This window comes from Ranitomeya imitator, chromosome 6 (genome assembly GCF_032444005.1).
Source record: "Ranitomeya imitator isolate aRanImi1 chromosome 6, aRanImi1.pri, whole genome shotgun sequence".
Taxonomy (NCBI): Eukaryota; Metazoa; Chordata; class Amphibia; order Anura; family Dendrobatidae; genus Ranitomeya; species Ranitomeya imitator.
This window is the reverse complement of record NC_091287.1, coordinates 241,316,086-241,333,716: the sequence shown is the minus strand read 5'-3', so window position 1 is coordinate 241,333,716 and position 17,631 is coordinate 241,316,086. Positions and strand designations below refer to the sequence as shown.

At 42.9% G+C, this 17,631-nt stretch overlaps 1 protein-coding gene across 2 annotated transcripts in view; it reads left to right on the top strand.

Annotated features, from left to right (window-relative positions):
* Positions 1-17,631, top strand: part of EXOC3 (exocyst complex component 3) — a 39,028-nt gene that overhangs the window by 18,846 nt on the left and 2,551 nt on the right. For both annotated transcript variants that reach the window (XM_069730525.1, XM_069730526.1), the window contains exons 5-12: positions 1,254-1,371; positions 5,964-6,089; positions 7,248-7,348; positions 9,922-10,032; positions 16,321-16,468; positions 16,856-16,978; positions 17,084-17,245; positions 17,467-17,594. In XM_069730525.1, the coding sequence (XP_069586626.1) occupies positions 1,254-1,371; positions 5,964-6,089; positions 7,248-7,348; positions 9,922-10,032; positions 16,321-16,468; positions 16,856-16,978; positions 17,084-17,245; positions 17,467-17,594 (1,017 nt within the window). The remainder of the gene's footprint in view (positions 1-1,253; positions 1,372-5,963; positions 6,090-7,247; positions 7,349-9,921; positions 10,033-16,320; positions 16,469-16,855; positions 16,979-17,083; positions 17,246-17,466; positions 17,595-17,631) is intronic.

The window sequence follows — 17,631 nt, the reverse complement described above, 5'->3', positions numbered from 1 at the left end:
TTGATCGATAGGGGTCGGACCACTTGAGCCAGCACCGATGAGCAGAACCAGGAACCTTTATCCCCGATAGAACGGAGCCGCAGTGCACATGCTTAACCACTGCTAAATTACTTAAATGGGCAACGCATGTAATTTGAATGGGGTGGAGATCCCAATTTCCACTCCATCTTGTAACGGAGAAAAAGTCCTTTACCTACTGATCGATGTGTGACCCAGCAGTCAGACCACAGGGATCAGTAACTTATCCTGTGGATAGGTGATAACTTTTTTCATTGGACAACTCTTTTAGTATGGTACACCAGTTTTGCTTGGAGTGATCCTGAAGTTTTGTTCCCACACAACACTTTAGTTGATGAAATCTCCATGTCTTTCATCTGAAGTATTTCTGCAGCGTCTGCATGGATTTCTGCAATCCCAAGTCAAATGACCAGCATGGTCCTAAAACTTCCTGCTACCTTTTTGCTACATCTGAATATATCATTAAGGAAAAAAGAAACACTGTGGATCCCACTTTGCACGGGTAGTAGGACAGCTAAAGTAATGAAGTCCACATAGAGCGTGTAGATGGGCATCCCCCCCATTGTATGACTCGGGAGTATATAAGCCTTGGCTGGCTCCTACATAGAGCGTGTAGATGGGCAATCCCCCCCATTGTATGACTCGGGAGTATATAAGCCTTGGCTGGCTCCTACATAGAGCGTGTAGATGGGCATCCCCCCATTGTATGACTCGGGAGTATATAAGCCTTGGCTGGCTCCTACATAGAGCGTGTAGATGGGCATCCCCCCATTGTATGACTCGGGAGTATATAAGCCTTGGCTGGCTCCTACATAGAGCGTGTAGATGGGCATCCCCCCCATTGTATGACTCGGGAGTATATAAGCCTTGGCTGGCTCCTACATAGAGCGTGTAGATGGGCATCCCCCCCATTGTATGACTCGGGAGTATATAAGCCTTGGCTGGCTCCTACATAGAGCGTGTAGATGGGCATCCCCCCCATTGTATGACTCGGGAGTATATAAGCCTTGGCTGGCTCCTACATAGAGCGTGTAGATGGGCATCCCCCCCATTGTATGACTCGGGAGTATATAAGCCTTGGCTGGCTCCTACATAGAGCGTGTAGATGGGCATCCTCCCCATTGTATGACTCTGAGTATATAAGCCTTGGCTGGCTCCTGTCAGTAGTCTTTGAGCTGTATTTGTCTTTTTTCTTCTCACCTAAAGAAAAAAAGCTTCATTCTTTTCTGTCATAGTTCAGAAATGATGGGAAATGTGGACCTTATCCCAGAAGTAGACGTGAAGACCATGAAACCCCTTCTTTCTCAAGACGTTGTGGACCAGCTTCTCCATAAATACATGGCGACTCTCCAAGTAAGATATTCTTTTTTTTTTTTTCACCATAACGTGTCTTGTGTTTGGAAGTCATTGGGCCCCCCTTTATCAAAGCTGACTAAAAGAAATACCACTTTGGTTGCCACATCAACCAATTGACTCTCCCACGACGAAAATGTAATCATTCCTGACAGACGATGACTATATCTGCTGCTTCTGACATGTTTAAATGCTAAAGTCAGATCAACAGCAATATTTAAACGTGTGATCCGAGTAGCATACAGTTACATCCATATATAAGCCCCCCACTTGGTCATGGGGTCCTGTGACAGCTGCCAGCTGGTGTCTGCTGAAAGCCTCGTCCCTGTCATGACTATGCTGCTGTGAAGACCAGCCTGTGGCCTGTTATATATAGTAAACCATGATTTGTCCTATATACTGCAGTATTAAAGTATATAATATAAACAGACTATCTCCGGTTCAAGTCTCTTTAGCCCTTCGGTGACTTTGATTTGTGCTCGCATACATCAAAATATAAAGTAACCTGATTGTTAAACAGCGTACCAAGAAAAAAAAAATCAAAACACCAGAATTACGCATTTTTGTCTGCTGCAGTGTTGCAATAAGAGGTGAACAACACATCACATGCACCCCAAAATTGTATCAGTAGAAACGTCAGCTCAGGGCATAAAAAATAAGCAATCGCACAGCCCCCATCTTGAAAAATGAAAATGTTATAGGTCTTCAAAAATAGCAACATAAGCAAAAAAGGTTGTGGTTTTTTTGTGGTTTTTTTTTGCAATTTTTCGAATTTCTTTTCACCACTTAAGAAAAGAAAAGCAAAATCCTGCATATTTGGTATGTGTAATCGTACTGACTTGGAGAGTCATATTGCTGGGTCAATTTCACCATATTGTGAACTTGGTAAATTAAAAAAAAAAAAAAAAGTGAAATTGCACTTTTTGCAATTTCAACGCACTTGAATTTTTTCCCCAGTTTCCAGTGCATCAAATGATAAAAAGAATGAAGTAAAAAGATAGAGTGAAAAAAAAAAAAAGTTATAAAATATAAATAAGTAGAAAAATTCACATCGTCTCCCCCTTTTCCATCATTACAATTTAAAGAAAGAAAAATAAAAAAATAAACATTTTGGTATTGTTGCACTTGTAAAAGTCTGGTCTTTCAAAATGTTAAATATTTTAACCCAATTTAGTAAATGCCATAAAAAGAAACAATCAAAATGCCAGAATTTTTTTTTTTTATTTATTTTGGTTGGGAGCAACTAAAACACAATATGCAGTAAGAAGCAAATAAAATTTAAATGATGTCTATTCTGAAATAATATCCATGAAAGTGACACCTCGCCATGCAGAACCAACAAGCCTTTACAGATCCCCATCAAAATAAATCTGTGTGAATCTGCAAATAATGACACAAGTGAAAAATAAGTTATGGGTCTTGAAAGAACGGGATGGAAAACATGAAAGCACAAACATTTTACTTTGCCAGACCCAGAAGAAATTGACATTAAAAATAATCTAGTGTATGTTTTATTCAGGTGTCCCAAATACTACAGGTTGAAGGCTAAGGACACATTTTGTGTGTATTAGATATTTCATCTACACCCCCACCCAGCTCCAAGGAAAGTACTAACTACATTGGTTTGATGAGGATGAAGGGATAGAAGACTAATATTTTTAATACACAGTGGCTGGCGAAATCATTCACCCCCTCAGCACTTTTTTGTGTTTTGCTAACTCACAACTTTGAAATTCAGTGTTTTGTTTTTTTTTTGAAGGTTTGCATCAGTTTATGTAAAGAACCTGCCCTACAACTGTGAACATTTAGTTTTCTTTTTATTGTGAAGCAAGCAACCAATAGGACAAAATAACCAAAAACTTCAGTGTGCATAACTATTCTCACCCTTCCCCCAACTCCAGTCCTCAAGAGCACCCAACAGGTCATGCATTCAGGATTTCCTTAGTATAGCACAGGCGATGGAATTATTATCTGCACAGGTGATGCAATAATCACCTGGGCAATACTGAAATCCTGAAAACATTTCCAAGGTAAACCTGGCCTGTTGGGGAACACTGTTGTAGGGCCCAATTGTGGCAATTACAGCTGCAATTCGCCTTAGATAAGTCTGAGTTTTCCACATGTTGCCACTGGGATTTTTGTCCATTCCTCAAGGTAAAACTGATGCCGCTCCTTCAAGTGAGATGGTTTCCTTTGGTGAACAGCAATCTTCAAGTCTGACCACGGATTTTCAATTGGTTTAATGTCTGAGCTTTTACTAAGCCGCTCCAAAATATTAACAAGTTTCCCCTTAGACCACTTGAGTGTTGCTTTAGCAGTATGCTTTGGGTCATTGTCTTGCTGGAAGGTGAACCTCCGTACCAGTCTCAAATCACAGACATACTGAAACAGGTTTTGCTCAAGAATATTCCTGTATTTCTCACTATCCATCTTCCCTTTGACTCAGACCATTTTCCCTGTGCCTGCTGTCAAAAAGCATCTCCACAGCATGATGCTGCCACCACGTTTCACTGTGGGGATTGTGTTCTTGGGGTGTTGAGCCATTGTGCTATCCGAGCATGCTTTGGTGTTGTCAGAGTATGGGTATGTGCACACGTATTTTGGAGCTCTGCGGATTTGTGAAATCGCAGGTAAAAGGCACTGCGTTTTACCTGTGGAATTACTGCGGATTTATTGCGGAATTAGTGTGGATTCCACTGCGGTTTTACTCCTGCGGATTCCTATTATGGAGCAGGTGTAAACCGCAGCGGAATCCGCACAAAGAATTGACATGCTGTGGAATGTAAACCGCTGCGTTTCCGCACGGTTGTTTCTGCAGCATGGGCACTGCAGATTGCGTTTCCCATAGGTTTACATTGTACTGTAAAGGCATGGAAAACTGCTGCGGATCCGCAGCGTGTGCACATAGACTATCTCGGGTATGCTTGAGTAATATGTTTGAGTCCCTGTGGCTACATGATTTGCAGTTGTTTGGCAATCCCGCATGTGTAGCAGCTTTCTAACGGCTGTGAATCATGCAGCTGTGGACTCTAATATATTACTCGAGCATGCCTGAGATACAGGGATAACACCCGAGCATGCTCGGATACCACGATATCGGAGCACGTTCACTCATCACTAGTGATGTGTTGGTTTGGCGCCAGACATAGCATTTACCTTGGTGGCCTCATCTTATATGACCACGACACCTTCGTCCACACATTTGGGGAGTCTCCCACATGTCTTTTGGCAAACTCAACACGAGCCTTACAAATTTTGTGTGCAAGTAAGTTTTTTTTTTTTTTATGCCCACTCGCCACCTGTATGGAGTATATGGCTTATTTGGGCCGTATAGACAGATACGCCAGTCTTTGCTTGGGAACTCTGCAGCTCCTTCAGGGTTACCTTTAGGGCTCATACTTGCGTGAAACTCGGATGAGTCTCGCAGAGCAATACCCGGCGCTGCTGCCGGCACTCAGATCGGAGCGTACGGCCACATAGGAATACATGCAGCCGCACGCTCCGCTCCTCTGTGCCAGGTATTGCCGTGCGAGACTCGTCCGAGTTTTGCGCAAGTGAGTATGAGCCCTTAGTCTCTGTGCTGCCTCTCTGATTAATGCCCTTCTTCCCCGGGCTGAGAGTATTGCTGGGCGGCCCTTTCTTGGCGGGTTTGTTGTGGTACCATGTTCTTTCTATTTGATGGAGCTCTGGGGATCAACAGAGATTGGGGGTATTTTTTATAACCCAACCTTGACTTGACTTATACTTCTCAACAACTTTGTCCCTCATTTGGTTAGTGGTGCCTCTTGCTTAATGGTGTTGCAGCCTCTGTGGCCTTTCAGAACAGGTCTGTATATACTGACAGACCATGTGACACATGCCAATTATTAGTTATTTGATCTCATAAATGTAATTTATGCCTATATTTTTCTCACTTCACCGACTCAGACTATTTAGTGCTGATGAATCACACGTATATTAGATTACAAAAATATTTAAACACAGGTTATAATGTAACAAAATAGGTAATAAGTCAAGGGGGTGAATACTTTTGCAAGCCACTATATATTGCAACATTAAACATTGCATCAATCAATATGTTGAACTGGAACAACTATTATCAATATAATTTTGTGTACGTGATATTTCCATCCCAGACTGGATCGTAGTGATTGACGGTCTCAGGAGCAGACCACATTTCTCTGTGCTTTGAGCAGATCATCACTTGACCCATGTATTTTATCAGATTCTGACTGGGTCTTCGGACCCACCCAGTGCAGATCAATAGACTAATAATGCCAAATGTGTGCAGTAGTTCTAGCAGTATGACTTACAAGGGTGCGAACAACATCTCCCCAGGGGCAGAAGGTGTTATACGTCTGCTAGACAGCGCAATATTCGGCGACCATGCACCTTCTATGGACCCACGCTGACAGCTATTCCTCCTTCCACAGGAGAAATCTACACGTTGTTTGGCCCACAATAACGCACATACTGTGTCTAGGTCATTATCTGTAGGCATCGTGATGGATTTAACAACTTGTTTGCTTTATGATTCTCTTTAAAGCTAAGACATAAGAAAATATGTAATTTTATTTGTTTGTTTTTTTAAGTCAAATATCATTGGATGGTTGAGAAAAGCTTTAGAGACAGACAAAAAGGACTGGGATAAAGATAGAGAACCTGAAGCAGATCAAGATGGATATTACCAGACCACACTGCCAGCCATCGTGTTTCAGGTAACTGACTACGGCTGCACGTCCCTCATGTTGCCGGATTTTATCATTGTCTGTCAGTGTCTGCAGCGCTAACACTGCACTCAGCGGCTCTGCAGCGCTAACACTGAGCTCAGCGGCTCTGCCTGATTTCACTGAAGAAGCCTCAGATCTCACAGGCACAACGGATACTGGGAGCAGTGGTGGAGACTGGACCCAGGAAGGGCGAGTAAAGCACGATATTATATGGGCACAATATCTGGGCAATTCTAGGTGTCTAATTGGCTCTGGGAACATTTGATTCCATTTTGAGGCTCCTGTACGTCTGCACTGCTCATGTGAACCAATAAGTACATCTACATGGTCTGTCCTGACTTGTTTTACATGACTGTAATAGTGATTTATAGGAATTTAGCTGTTGGCTTTATACTGGTTGCATGAATTTGGCTGAAACTGTTACATGCCAGTATGACATGCCATCACTGCAGCAGTTTAAATGGTTAAAGCGGGCAGTGTAAAGGGGCGATCATGTGCATTGTTATTTTGTGCTGTGAAGAGCTACCTTAACATTGTCTTCAGAAACTGGAAAATCCCCTTAATAGTCCATGAAAAGATATTTATCACTTTTTGACCATCACAATAAATGTCTGATCGCTTGGACCCCATGATCTTGAGAAGGAGGGATGCGTTCATTCGTCCATCCTGATTGGGGTTGGTGTTGCATGGTATGGCATGGTTGTGTATGTGTGATAAATATCTCTTTTGGCAATCTTTATCAGTCTTCTAGACCTCAGTTGAGTGGCTTCGATCAAAAGCATGACATGACTGCAGTGAGCAGTAACGGAGGTCCGGGACCTTCCTTATTGTGATTGGTGGGAGTCCCATGGTGATTAGATGATAAATGCTGTTCATTGTAAAACGTTTTACTATATCCTGACCTCCACTTGTTGCATTGGACTTTTAGTTGTAGAGGGAATTACTAGGCCTCGTCATACTATTCTGCACTTTGGAGTCTGCATTGTGAGGCCCAGACCACGATTACATAGTTTTGGGTGATTTACCATTCTTTGTGGCATAAATCACTAATTAAATGAAATCAGGAAGATAGAAAATAGCTTGTCACTTACCCATATTGTACCGAATGCTATCTGCCACAGTTAACAACTTTATTTTCTGCTTTAGATGTTTGAGCAAAATTTACAAGTAGCAGCTCAGATAAGTGAAGACCTGAAGAAGAAGGTTTTACACTTGTGCCTGCAACAAATGAATGCATTCCTCAACAGGTATCCAGTATACGTTACTCATATACCATGGTGCTAATGCTGCCTTACCTTTATGTTGTAGTGTTTAACCCCTTTCTGCCAGCTGACGGAATAGTACGTCAGCTGGTAGATCCCCTGCTTTGAGGTGGGCTCTGGCGGTGAGCCCACCTCAAAGCCGCGACATGTCAGCTGTTTTGTACAGCTGATATGTGCGCGCAATGAGCACGAGCAGAATCGTGATCCGCCCGCGCCCATTAACTAGTTAAATGCCGCCGTCAATCGCTGACAGCGGCATTTAACTAGCGCTCCCGGCCGCGCGTCCGGTAGTGCTCGCACTGCTGACCCCCGTCACATGATCGGGGGTCAGCAGTGCATTGCCATAACAACCAGAGGTTGAGAGACTACGCTCCAGTTTTTGTTTTCACTTGGGTGACTGATTTTTGTTTTTTATGTTGCTTAAAAATATTAAAAGTTACGTTTTATAATATCCACTTATGCTTTATTACTCCAACCCACGCCAGAGCAAATAAGAGTTGATTGTGGGGGTGCCGGATGTGAGACCCCCAGCAATCTGTTACTAATGACCTATTGTATAGGTATGTTATCAATACCTGTGCCCAGAGAACCCCTTCAAATTACCATTACTATAAACAAATTGCCCAAATTTCAGTACACTATAATGTCTGTTTAAACTTCACTTTCAAAAGTTCCTTTTTAATGAGTTCCTGTTTGCTACTCGTTTCATAGTGTTTAAGGTTGAAGGTAGATTATAGGATAAACTTGATGGACTTATGTCTAACATGTTGATCCAGAGGAAGGCAAAACCCCATGAGCCATATGCTCATTGACCCATGTTAGATGAAAAGTTCCTTCTCGACACCACATACGGCAATCAGATTGGTTCTCTGGATCAACACCTGTTAATATTATATTTTTCTATAAAGGCATCCAGGCCTTTTTGAACTTTTGTAGTGAATAAACCTTAACAACATCACGTGGTAAAGCCTTCTATAGTCTCACCGCTTTACAGTAAAGAATCGTCAGTGATGATAATAATTAAACCTTCTTTTCTTTAGATGTAGGATGCCCCCTGGTCACCGTTGCAGACCTAGGTGTAAAAATAAATCATTTGTTATCTCTGCGTTGTCCCTTTTATATAGTTGTACATTGTAGTACAATCACCCCTAAGCCTTCATTTTTCTGACCCGAATAACCCCAAGTTTGATAACCCGTCCTGGTGTTGCAGGTCACCTATTTTTGTAACATGGTTGCTCTTCTCTGCACCCGCTCTAGTTCAGCAATGTCCTTCTAATACACAGGTGACAAAACACCAGAATTTAACAGGGACAAGTTAGGCAATGTTTCAGACCATTCCTGATCGATCTCTCTATTAACTTACCAGCCCATGCTCCCAAAGCACAATCCATGCGGTCCAACCCATGCGGTCAGTCTCCATGGTCATTACATGCCTCCCAACTGAAACCCCATTACTAGTTACATTACCATTAGTTCTGGGAAGTGTACAAGCTAACATCATTGACAAATTAACTAATGAGTAATGTTGGTGTGAATCGATTCTCATGACCCGGTCAATCAGCCAGGGCGATAATCTCCCTTAATCACCACCCCTGTAATGTGATTTATGCACAGATGCCCGAAAGGGGAACCGCCAGCCTTGAATACAGTGTGACTTCATACTCTGCAAATCCACATCCTTTACCTTTAAATCACTAGCAAAGGTAGTAATGCAGCTCCCACGATGATGATCTCCATTGTGATCACATGCTAGGTAGCTGTGGTGGGGTTCCACCTAGCCTCCGCAAACACCATGGATAGTTCAGCCTTCGACAGTTTGTTCTTTGTCTGTGAGCTGTAAATGGTATTGTGGTGCAGTTGGCATCTGACAAGTGGCGGGTATGTAAGACTGCAAGTGAACACACTATTCTTAAGGTTGATGATTGAAAGCTGGAAAAATGGGTGTGAGCGACTTTGACAAGTGCACAGTTTGAGCGGTTTAGATCCTCAGCAATTTATCATCTATGCTAAGAATAGATGATACCTTGATGAGAATACTAGGTGTGATAACTTGATGATAATAATAGGTGATAACTTGCTGAGTTGGGACTAACCTCTTATTGATAGATACTGATTTGGCATAAAAATTCCCTAGATCTGAATTTGATCGGTCATTTGTGGGCTGTTCTGCCAGATACCACCAGACACCTAGAAGTCTTGAGAGGTTGATGCCTTATCCAGACAAATCTGTTTTTGCCTCATGAAGGAGCCCTACACAATATTAGGCAGTGGGTGTCGTTGTTATGGCTGACCAGTGTTTGTTCCCATACAATCAGGATCAGACTTGGTAACTAACCTTGTTCTATAGTTTTCCTAACACTTGACAGATTGCAGACAGCTGGACAAACATGTCATACAATTTGTTTAATAACACAGCATGAAAATGTGTGATCACCGTTTGTCTTCATTTGTATTAAAATGGGTACAGTGAGCGTTTGTAATAGTTCCATACAGAACTATTGTGTAGCATGTCTACGTGCCAAAGGAGGAGCAATTTACTAATTTGTCTGTGATTGCAGGTACAGCGAAGAAACACAGCTCTATAAAGAAGAACACTTAAAGAACCGACAGCGTCCTGTATGCTATGTACAGTATATGATCGCTGTCATTAATAATTGCCAGACCTTTAAGTAAGTCTGTGTTGCATCTACTTGAAGCAATTCAGTTTTGAAAATACTCTAAAAGGAAAACAGTCATTTATTTCCCATCTGTTACCATGAATTCTGAAAAAGCCCCCTTCGTAAAGCTCTGTAACCCTAACCATACAATTTGGGCCAACAAAAGGATCAAATTCTTAAAGGGAAGGTACCGCGTTGTAGATCATTAATAAAAGTAATGTAGCATAGCATGCTGTTATAACCAAGTTTTGATTGCATTTGAAACATATTTCGTGTGTTAAGAGTTTAAAGAAGGCACTGGGGGCTGACATCTTGCTTTCACAGTAGCAGCACAACACTTTGTGTCATAATACGGCACCCCATGGTCATAGGGTTGGAGTCAGTCTGTTATCTCCTATCTATTGTAATAGAACTGTCACTGCTGTGAACTGGGCACACCTGGGGGCTGCACAAATCACAGTAGTGGGAGTGTTCTTCTGCCATTTTCGTGTAGCCTTTGAATCTGCTAACCTAAGCAGTACTGCTTCCAGCAGAACAGATCCTAGATTGAAGACTGAGGGGAGTAAAATGCAGGACAAAAGTACAGGCAGAATAGCAGAGAAATCAAGCAGGAGCAGTGTACCATTAGCATTATATTGGAACAGGAGCTGTCAGCTGCTTGGCAGGAGTTGTGATTCATCCCTCAGTAAGATAAGGAGCTGCAGGCCTACAGTGAACTTGTGGAGGGGGGTGAGAGAATCATGTAATCTGGGTGAGAGAGACTGATGGGAGAGACAGAGACAGTAACTGCTGGTGATGGCAGATCACAGGGCAGTCACCCACAAAATAGCGCTGCCCCAGGGATACTAGACCACCCAAAAGGGCAGGGAAATGGTGATGTCAGCAGTTACCAGCTTTACTGTTAGCAGAAAAATTTGGGGCAGTAAGTCTTACTATAGCTGCTTGAGGTCTAAAACGGAAAATGCTCCCCCTAGTGGTAAATATATATTTGTAAGAAAATATCTATTTTTCATATAGAAATGTTTGCAAACAGTGGAAACATTGCATTAATACATTTTAATTACTATTTTAATTTCACAAAAAACAAACTACAAGAAAAATGGTGGCACCTTCCCTTTAAGAACAAAGCATGGAAAGCTTTCCTAAAGGTACTATAGTATGGCTCTTCGAATGTGTCCTAAGGAATGATACAAAAATGTCATATTAGGAAGGTTTTACTTGTAGGCTGCATTTACACATGCAACCATTTTTGATGTGATCTACTTTAGGACAGAAAAACTGCAAGTCAAGAAATTAAGGGATATTTGTCTGTCTTTGTTACATATTTATGGCCTTGGCTATAAAAATAACAAAAACTCTTAACCCCTTAACGACCACCGATATGCTTTTTAATGGCGGCAATTAAGGGTACTTAAACTACAGCGCAGCTTTTTAACGGCGCTGAGTTCTAGTGTATAGTGCCCCCCAGCGTCGGAATTTCACTGGGGTCTCGTGTACTGGGGTAGCTGAGACCCCAAAGAACATGACTCGGGTCGGTTTTTACCAACGCCAGTGTTGCAATCGCTGTTAACGATATAACGGCGACCACAAAAAAAATCTGATTTTACATTTAATTTCTCTTCTGATATGATCGCACATCAGAGGAGAGAGAAATAGGGTCCTCTGATCACCCCCTCTGGTAGCTCTGGTGTCCTTCCATGCCCCCCGTGAAGTCCTCGGGACCGCCGGCGTTGTCTTCCAGGAGAAAATGGTGGGCACATGCTCAATGCGCTCGCCGAAATCTGCCGGCCGGCACCCGGTAATAATAGGAGATTTTTTTCCTATTGGTTCATTTTGATCACTGTGATGGGGTCTATCACAGTGATCAAAATAAAAAAAAATTGTAAGTCAAACCCCCTTTATCACCCCCTTATTTAGGGAAAAATAGTAAAATTAAAAAAATGTATTTATTTCCATTTTTTCCATTAGGGATAGAGTTGGGCTAAAGTGGGTTGGAGTTAGAATTGGGGGGTTTCCACTGTTTAGGTACATCGGGGGTCTCCAAAAGAGACATGGTGCCACCATTGATTGCAGCCAATTTTGCGTTCAAAAAGTCAAACGGTGCTCCCTCCCTTCTGAGCTCTGCCATGTACCCAAACAGTGGCTTTCCCCCATATATGGGGTATCGGTGTACTCAGGAGAAATTGCACAACAAAATTTATGGTCCATTATCTCCTGATACCCTTGTGAAAATAATAAAAAAAATGGCTCCAAAGTAAATTTTTTGTGAAAAGTAAAATGTTCATTTTTTCCTACCACATTGCTTTAGTTCTCATGAAGCAAGTGAAGGGTTAGTAAACTTCTTGATGTGGTTTTGAGCACCTTGACGGGTGCAGTTTTTAGAATGGTGCCACTTTTGAGTATTTTCTGTGATATTGTGCGCAATTCTCCAGGAGTGAGCAGGCAGTTGTGTAACGCAGGTATGAGATTTGCATACTCCCGGCCACTTTCCGACTAGATGGGCACGGCCTCGATTAATTAAAGTGTATTGCACGAGGCCGTACACATCTAGCCATAATGTGTTCGGAGGTATGGAAATCGCGTACTGGCGGTCACACACCTGCTTGCTCACAGAGAATCCTGACAATGCATACTGCATTACATAGAGTACCTGCAGAAGTGAGCCCAAGCCTGGATAACCCCTTTTAAATAAGGCACATGTCTAGAAATGACAATCATAATGTGTAAACGCTATTATCCTGCATATAAGGGTGTAATCTGCAGGTTAATAGCGTTCTATAGCTGTGCAGCCGCACTGACAGCTCGGCTACAGTCAGCGCTCCGTACATAGCGAGCCGCGGGTGTAAGCATGTCCTGATACTTTGACAGCTTGCTTTGCAGTGCGTCGGTACATACCTGGCTACACTGCTCCCATCTGCCGCTTCCCATGTACTGAGCAGTGACTGAATGTGAGATGCTGCCGGTAGGAATAAAGTTAATTTCTTCCCATTGCTGGGCTGTCGGTGTAGCAGCTGAATGGCTTTCTAAGGGTACGTGCAGACAATCAGTAAGAGCTGCGGGTTGGACGCTGTGTACTTGTGCAGGGTCAAAACTGCAGCAGCCAGATGATACAGCATAGTAGATGGGATTTCAAGAAATCCCATGTTTACTATGTGTTCAGACACCCGTGGATCACCTGCTGACACTGACATGTGGCGCGTCTTTCAGGACCACAGCAGGTCAATTTGTCTTGCGGTGACGCGAGCCTCCATAACAGCAATTACATCAGTAGAATGTATTGGACGCTGTTAATCCACACGGTTCCCTGAACACATGCGGATTCACCTGCGTTCAATAGCCAGCAACATCCAAAGTGCTGCAACATCCGGATCACACAGAAAGATAGATAAATACCAAGCCCAAGGTTTAGTAATAAACGTAATAAAATGGTACATAAAGAGTGTTCAGCTGCATAGAAATGCATGTAGCCACACACGCTGGTCCCTAGTGCCAGCGGCAGTGACCTGTATTGATGCTAGAGACTCGTGCGAGTTTCTCACAAGTGTGACCCCAGCCTTAAACGCAATATCTGTTTAATTTATACAAAAAAGTAAGAAAACAATGGTGTGGGCTCCCGTGTAATTATCTGCATCAGAGATGTAAAGCCAGCAACTAGGAGCTGATGTTTATAGCCTGGGAAGGGGTTAATACCCATGGACCTGTATATTTAGCCTTTACTGGCTATTAAAATAAGGGGGCCCCCCCCCCAAAGAAAAACAATGTGGGGTCCCCCTATAATTAATAGCCAGAAAAGGCTATGCAGACAGCTGCGGGCTGATATTCATAGCCTAGGAAGGGACCATTGATATTGGCCCCCACCAGCTACAAACACCAACACTCAGCCGCCCCAGAAATGCCCTGTAGCAGTGGCATATGGTGTAATAGGGGGTTAATGTCACGTTTTGAATTGTAAGGTGACATCAAGCTGACTTAGTAATGGAGAGGCGTCAATAAGATACCTATCCATTACTAATCCTATAGTTGTCAATGGGTTAAAAAAGCACATACATGCAGAATAAGGTATTTTAATTAAATAAAACTCCACACAGTTTTGTCGTCTTTATTTTTCTGCCAATCCATGCGATGCCCTCGATCTCCTGGGGAAAAAAAGAAAAAATAATAAACCAACACAAATACTCCCTGGTCCGATGCATTCCATTTAATAAAGCGTGTCCCACGACGATCTCCCCTATAGAGCTGTCACATCAGGAGATGTGACCGCTATATAGGCCTCCAGTAACACACTGACAGGAGACAATGGCTTCTGCAATGTTGTCACTAAGGGTTCAATGGCCTCTCACTTTATGGCACTGCTGCGTGAGAATTTTCCCATGCAGCGGTGCTGCAAGTGACAGTATGAACTAAACTGTACTCACAGCAGCGGACGGATACATTGTGGAAGGATACCTTCCGTCATTGTATCTCGGAGCCCCTGGAGAGCGGTTGCATCTGCTGATGTGACAGCTCTCCACGGGAGATCGTCGTGGGTCACTCGTTATTAAATGGATTACATTGGATCAGGGAGTATACTGTTGGCTTATTATTTTTAATGTTTTTTACTGGTGATCGAGGGAGTCGGGGATTAGCTGTATGGTAAGCATGTACTGTATATCTTTTTTTTTTTTTTTTTTACACTTAAACACAGTAGCCGGATGATGGGACAGTAGTAGTCCCATCGGACGATGCATGTATATGTAGATGCAGCGTTTCTCGCAGGCAAATCCGCAGATCTTTTTAAATCTGCAGTTTTGCTGCGGATTGGCCTGACACAATGGAAGTCAATGGATGCAGAAACGTTGCAGATCCGCAAAAAGAATTGACATGCTGTGGGGGAAAAAAAGCTGCAAATCCGCTCGTTTTTTTTCTGCAGCATGTGCACACCAAATGTCAATTTCACATTGACTAACATTGCTTGTGCACTACACTGCGGATTTAATGCAAATCCATGCATCCAGAAAAACGCTGCAGATCCGCATCTAAAGGTACCGTCACATTAAGCGACGCTGCAGCGATATAGGCAACGATGCCGATCGCTGCAGCGTCGCTGGAGAGCTGTCACACAGACAGCTCTCCAGCGACCAACGATGCCGAAGTCCCCTGGTAACCAGGGTAAACATCGGGTTACGAAGCGCAGGGCCGCGCTTAGTAACCCAATGTTTACCCTGGTTACCATTGTAAATGTAAAAAAAACAAACAGTACATACTTACATTCCGGTGTCTGTCCCGTGCCGTCAGTTTCCCTGCACTATGTCAGCGCCGGTCGGCCGTAAAGCAGAGCGGTGACGTCACCGCTGTGCTCTGCTTTATGGCCGGCCGGCGCTCACAGTCAGTGCGGGAAGCTGAGGCCGGGGGACAGACACAGGAATGTAAGTATGTACTGTTTTTTTTTTTTTTTACATTTACAATGGTAACCAGGGTAAACATCGGGTTACTAAGCGCGGCCCTCTATTTGTCAGTAACCAGCTGCTTAAAATGATAACAAAAAAATCCACTGGCGTCATTCAGCTGCTCTCAGCCATGTGTCTCTTATGGCTGCGGGTAACTGCGGCCTTCATGTGACAATGACATGGCTACACGGGGCTCAGAGTGGAAGAACGGTGCCAGTGAAGGAAGTAGAAGTGTGCGTTATTATTACATGATATTTTCCAGTTATACGTTTTTGGCCTCCAATAGCCAGTAGTGGGTTACAATAATAAAATGGGATGTTATGTACCCTCCCCAATTCCATGGCCACCTCTCTGCCTGTGCTGTGGTCTCTGGTTACTGAGCGCAGCAGACATCACCTCCATAGCCATTGAGCTCAGCGACGCCGCTCCATGTACCCCGCATGAGCTGTTGAGCTCTGTGATTGGCAGCAGCATGATGTGAGCTGTAGTAAATAGAGATCAGCGCAGTGGTGAAATGGTAGAGCTAAATTTGGGGGGAGTAACATATTTTATTATTTTAATCCAGCGCTGGAGATTAAATGCTAGAAACTTATAACTGCAAAACATCATGAAAGGAGTTGTCCGGCCTATTAATTACAAGTCTGCAGACACTCTGTGACAGAATAAATCAGGCCGGTCATATACATGTACCGTAATTAAAACCATACTTTCAAAAACAATAAAATATTGAGCTGAATCATCCCGTATATACGGTGAAGCTTCTGGGCTACGGATTTGTACACGTTACCAAGAATTAAGGAAGAGCTGCTAAGTTTAATTCTGCAATCTCTATTTCTGTATAGCGTAATACAGCCATTATATTCTGTTTTTGTAGAGAGTCGATTGTAAGCCTGAAAAGAAAATACTTAAGCAGTGAAGAAGATTTCATGGCGTCTGGCTCTACAAATATGGACTCCATACTGGACAACATTGCCAATGAAGGCTGCAGGAGTCTCCTAGATGAAGTATTCATGGACTTGGAGGTGGGCACGAGACTGTCGTGTTAGCTTGGGAGTGATTCAACCTTTAATACCTAATACAACTCTAATGCCAGCTTTAGAATAGGCAGAATATAGTTGGTAACAATTGTCTTTTACACTCAGATCATTAGTTTAAAGGATAAATGACAAGTCCTAAATGACCAGACACTCTTTAGGCTGCATTTACAAGGGGCGCCCTCCACTCCAAGGAGTTAGGCACATCTTACAAATGTTGTAGGCCTCAGCAGTAATGTACTCCAGTCGTGGACTGGAGTACATTTCTTGCACTATCCAGATCACTGCTTACTGTTGTAGATTTCATGTGATGGCCATTATAAACTGTGACCTCTGTAATCATCATCATTAATAAATAATGATCTTATTCTTTAGCCTCATCTGAATGACCTGATGACTAGAAAATGGCTTGCTGGCTCTAATTCTGTGGACACTATATGTGTCACCATAGAAGACTATTTTAACGACTTTGCAAGGATTAAAACCCATTACAAGCAGGTATGTGTAACGAAGATCTGGTAAGTGTTTGTTTTATGTAGCCTCCAAAGTGCATTGTAACGTCTCAGAAAACATCAATAACGTTATCTTGTTCTGTTTTCCCAGAAAATGACCATTAAAGCCCACAAAAAAGTAGTGACAGAATATATCAAAGCAATCATGCAGAGACGGATTTGCTTCAAGAATGCAGAAGAACGCAAGGAGGGTGCAGAGCGCATGATTAAGGAAGCGGAGCAGTTTAAGTTTCTGTTTAAGCGTCTTACATCTGTAAGTGTCTCAATACCATTACATGCATGAGAGAACGCAATCACACTCCAGAAAGGGTATATTGTGCCATCTCCAGTATTGTGAGGGCTGCGACATGCCCTGCCAGGGTCAGTAAGGGACAGCATTATTATTATTAGTAGAGTTGATGATGCATTAGCGCATGTGCAGGTTGGGATGTCTGTGTTCAGCGCTGTTCACTAAACCACAGTCTTTGTGTGTAGGGATTTGGTGAAGAGACGGATGGACTCTGTGATACCATCATTGATATTGCCGAGGTTATAAAGCTCACAGACCCTTCACTTCTGTATTTGGAAGTCTCCACTTTGGTGACTCGATACCCGGATCTCAGGTGATTTCCCAGAATCGCTTGCTCGTGTCCCTTTCGT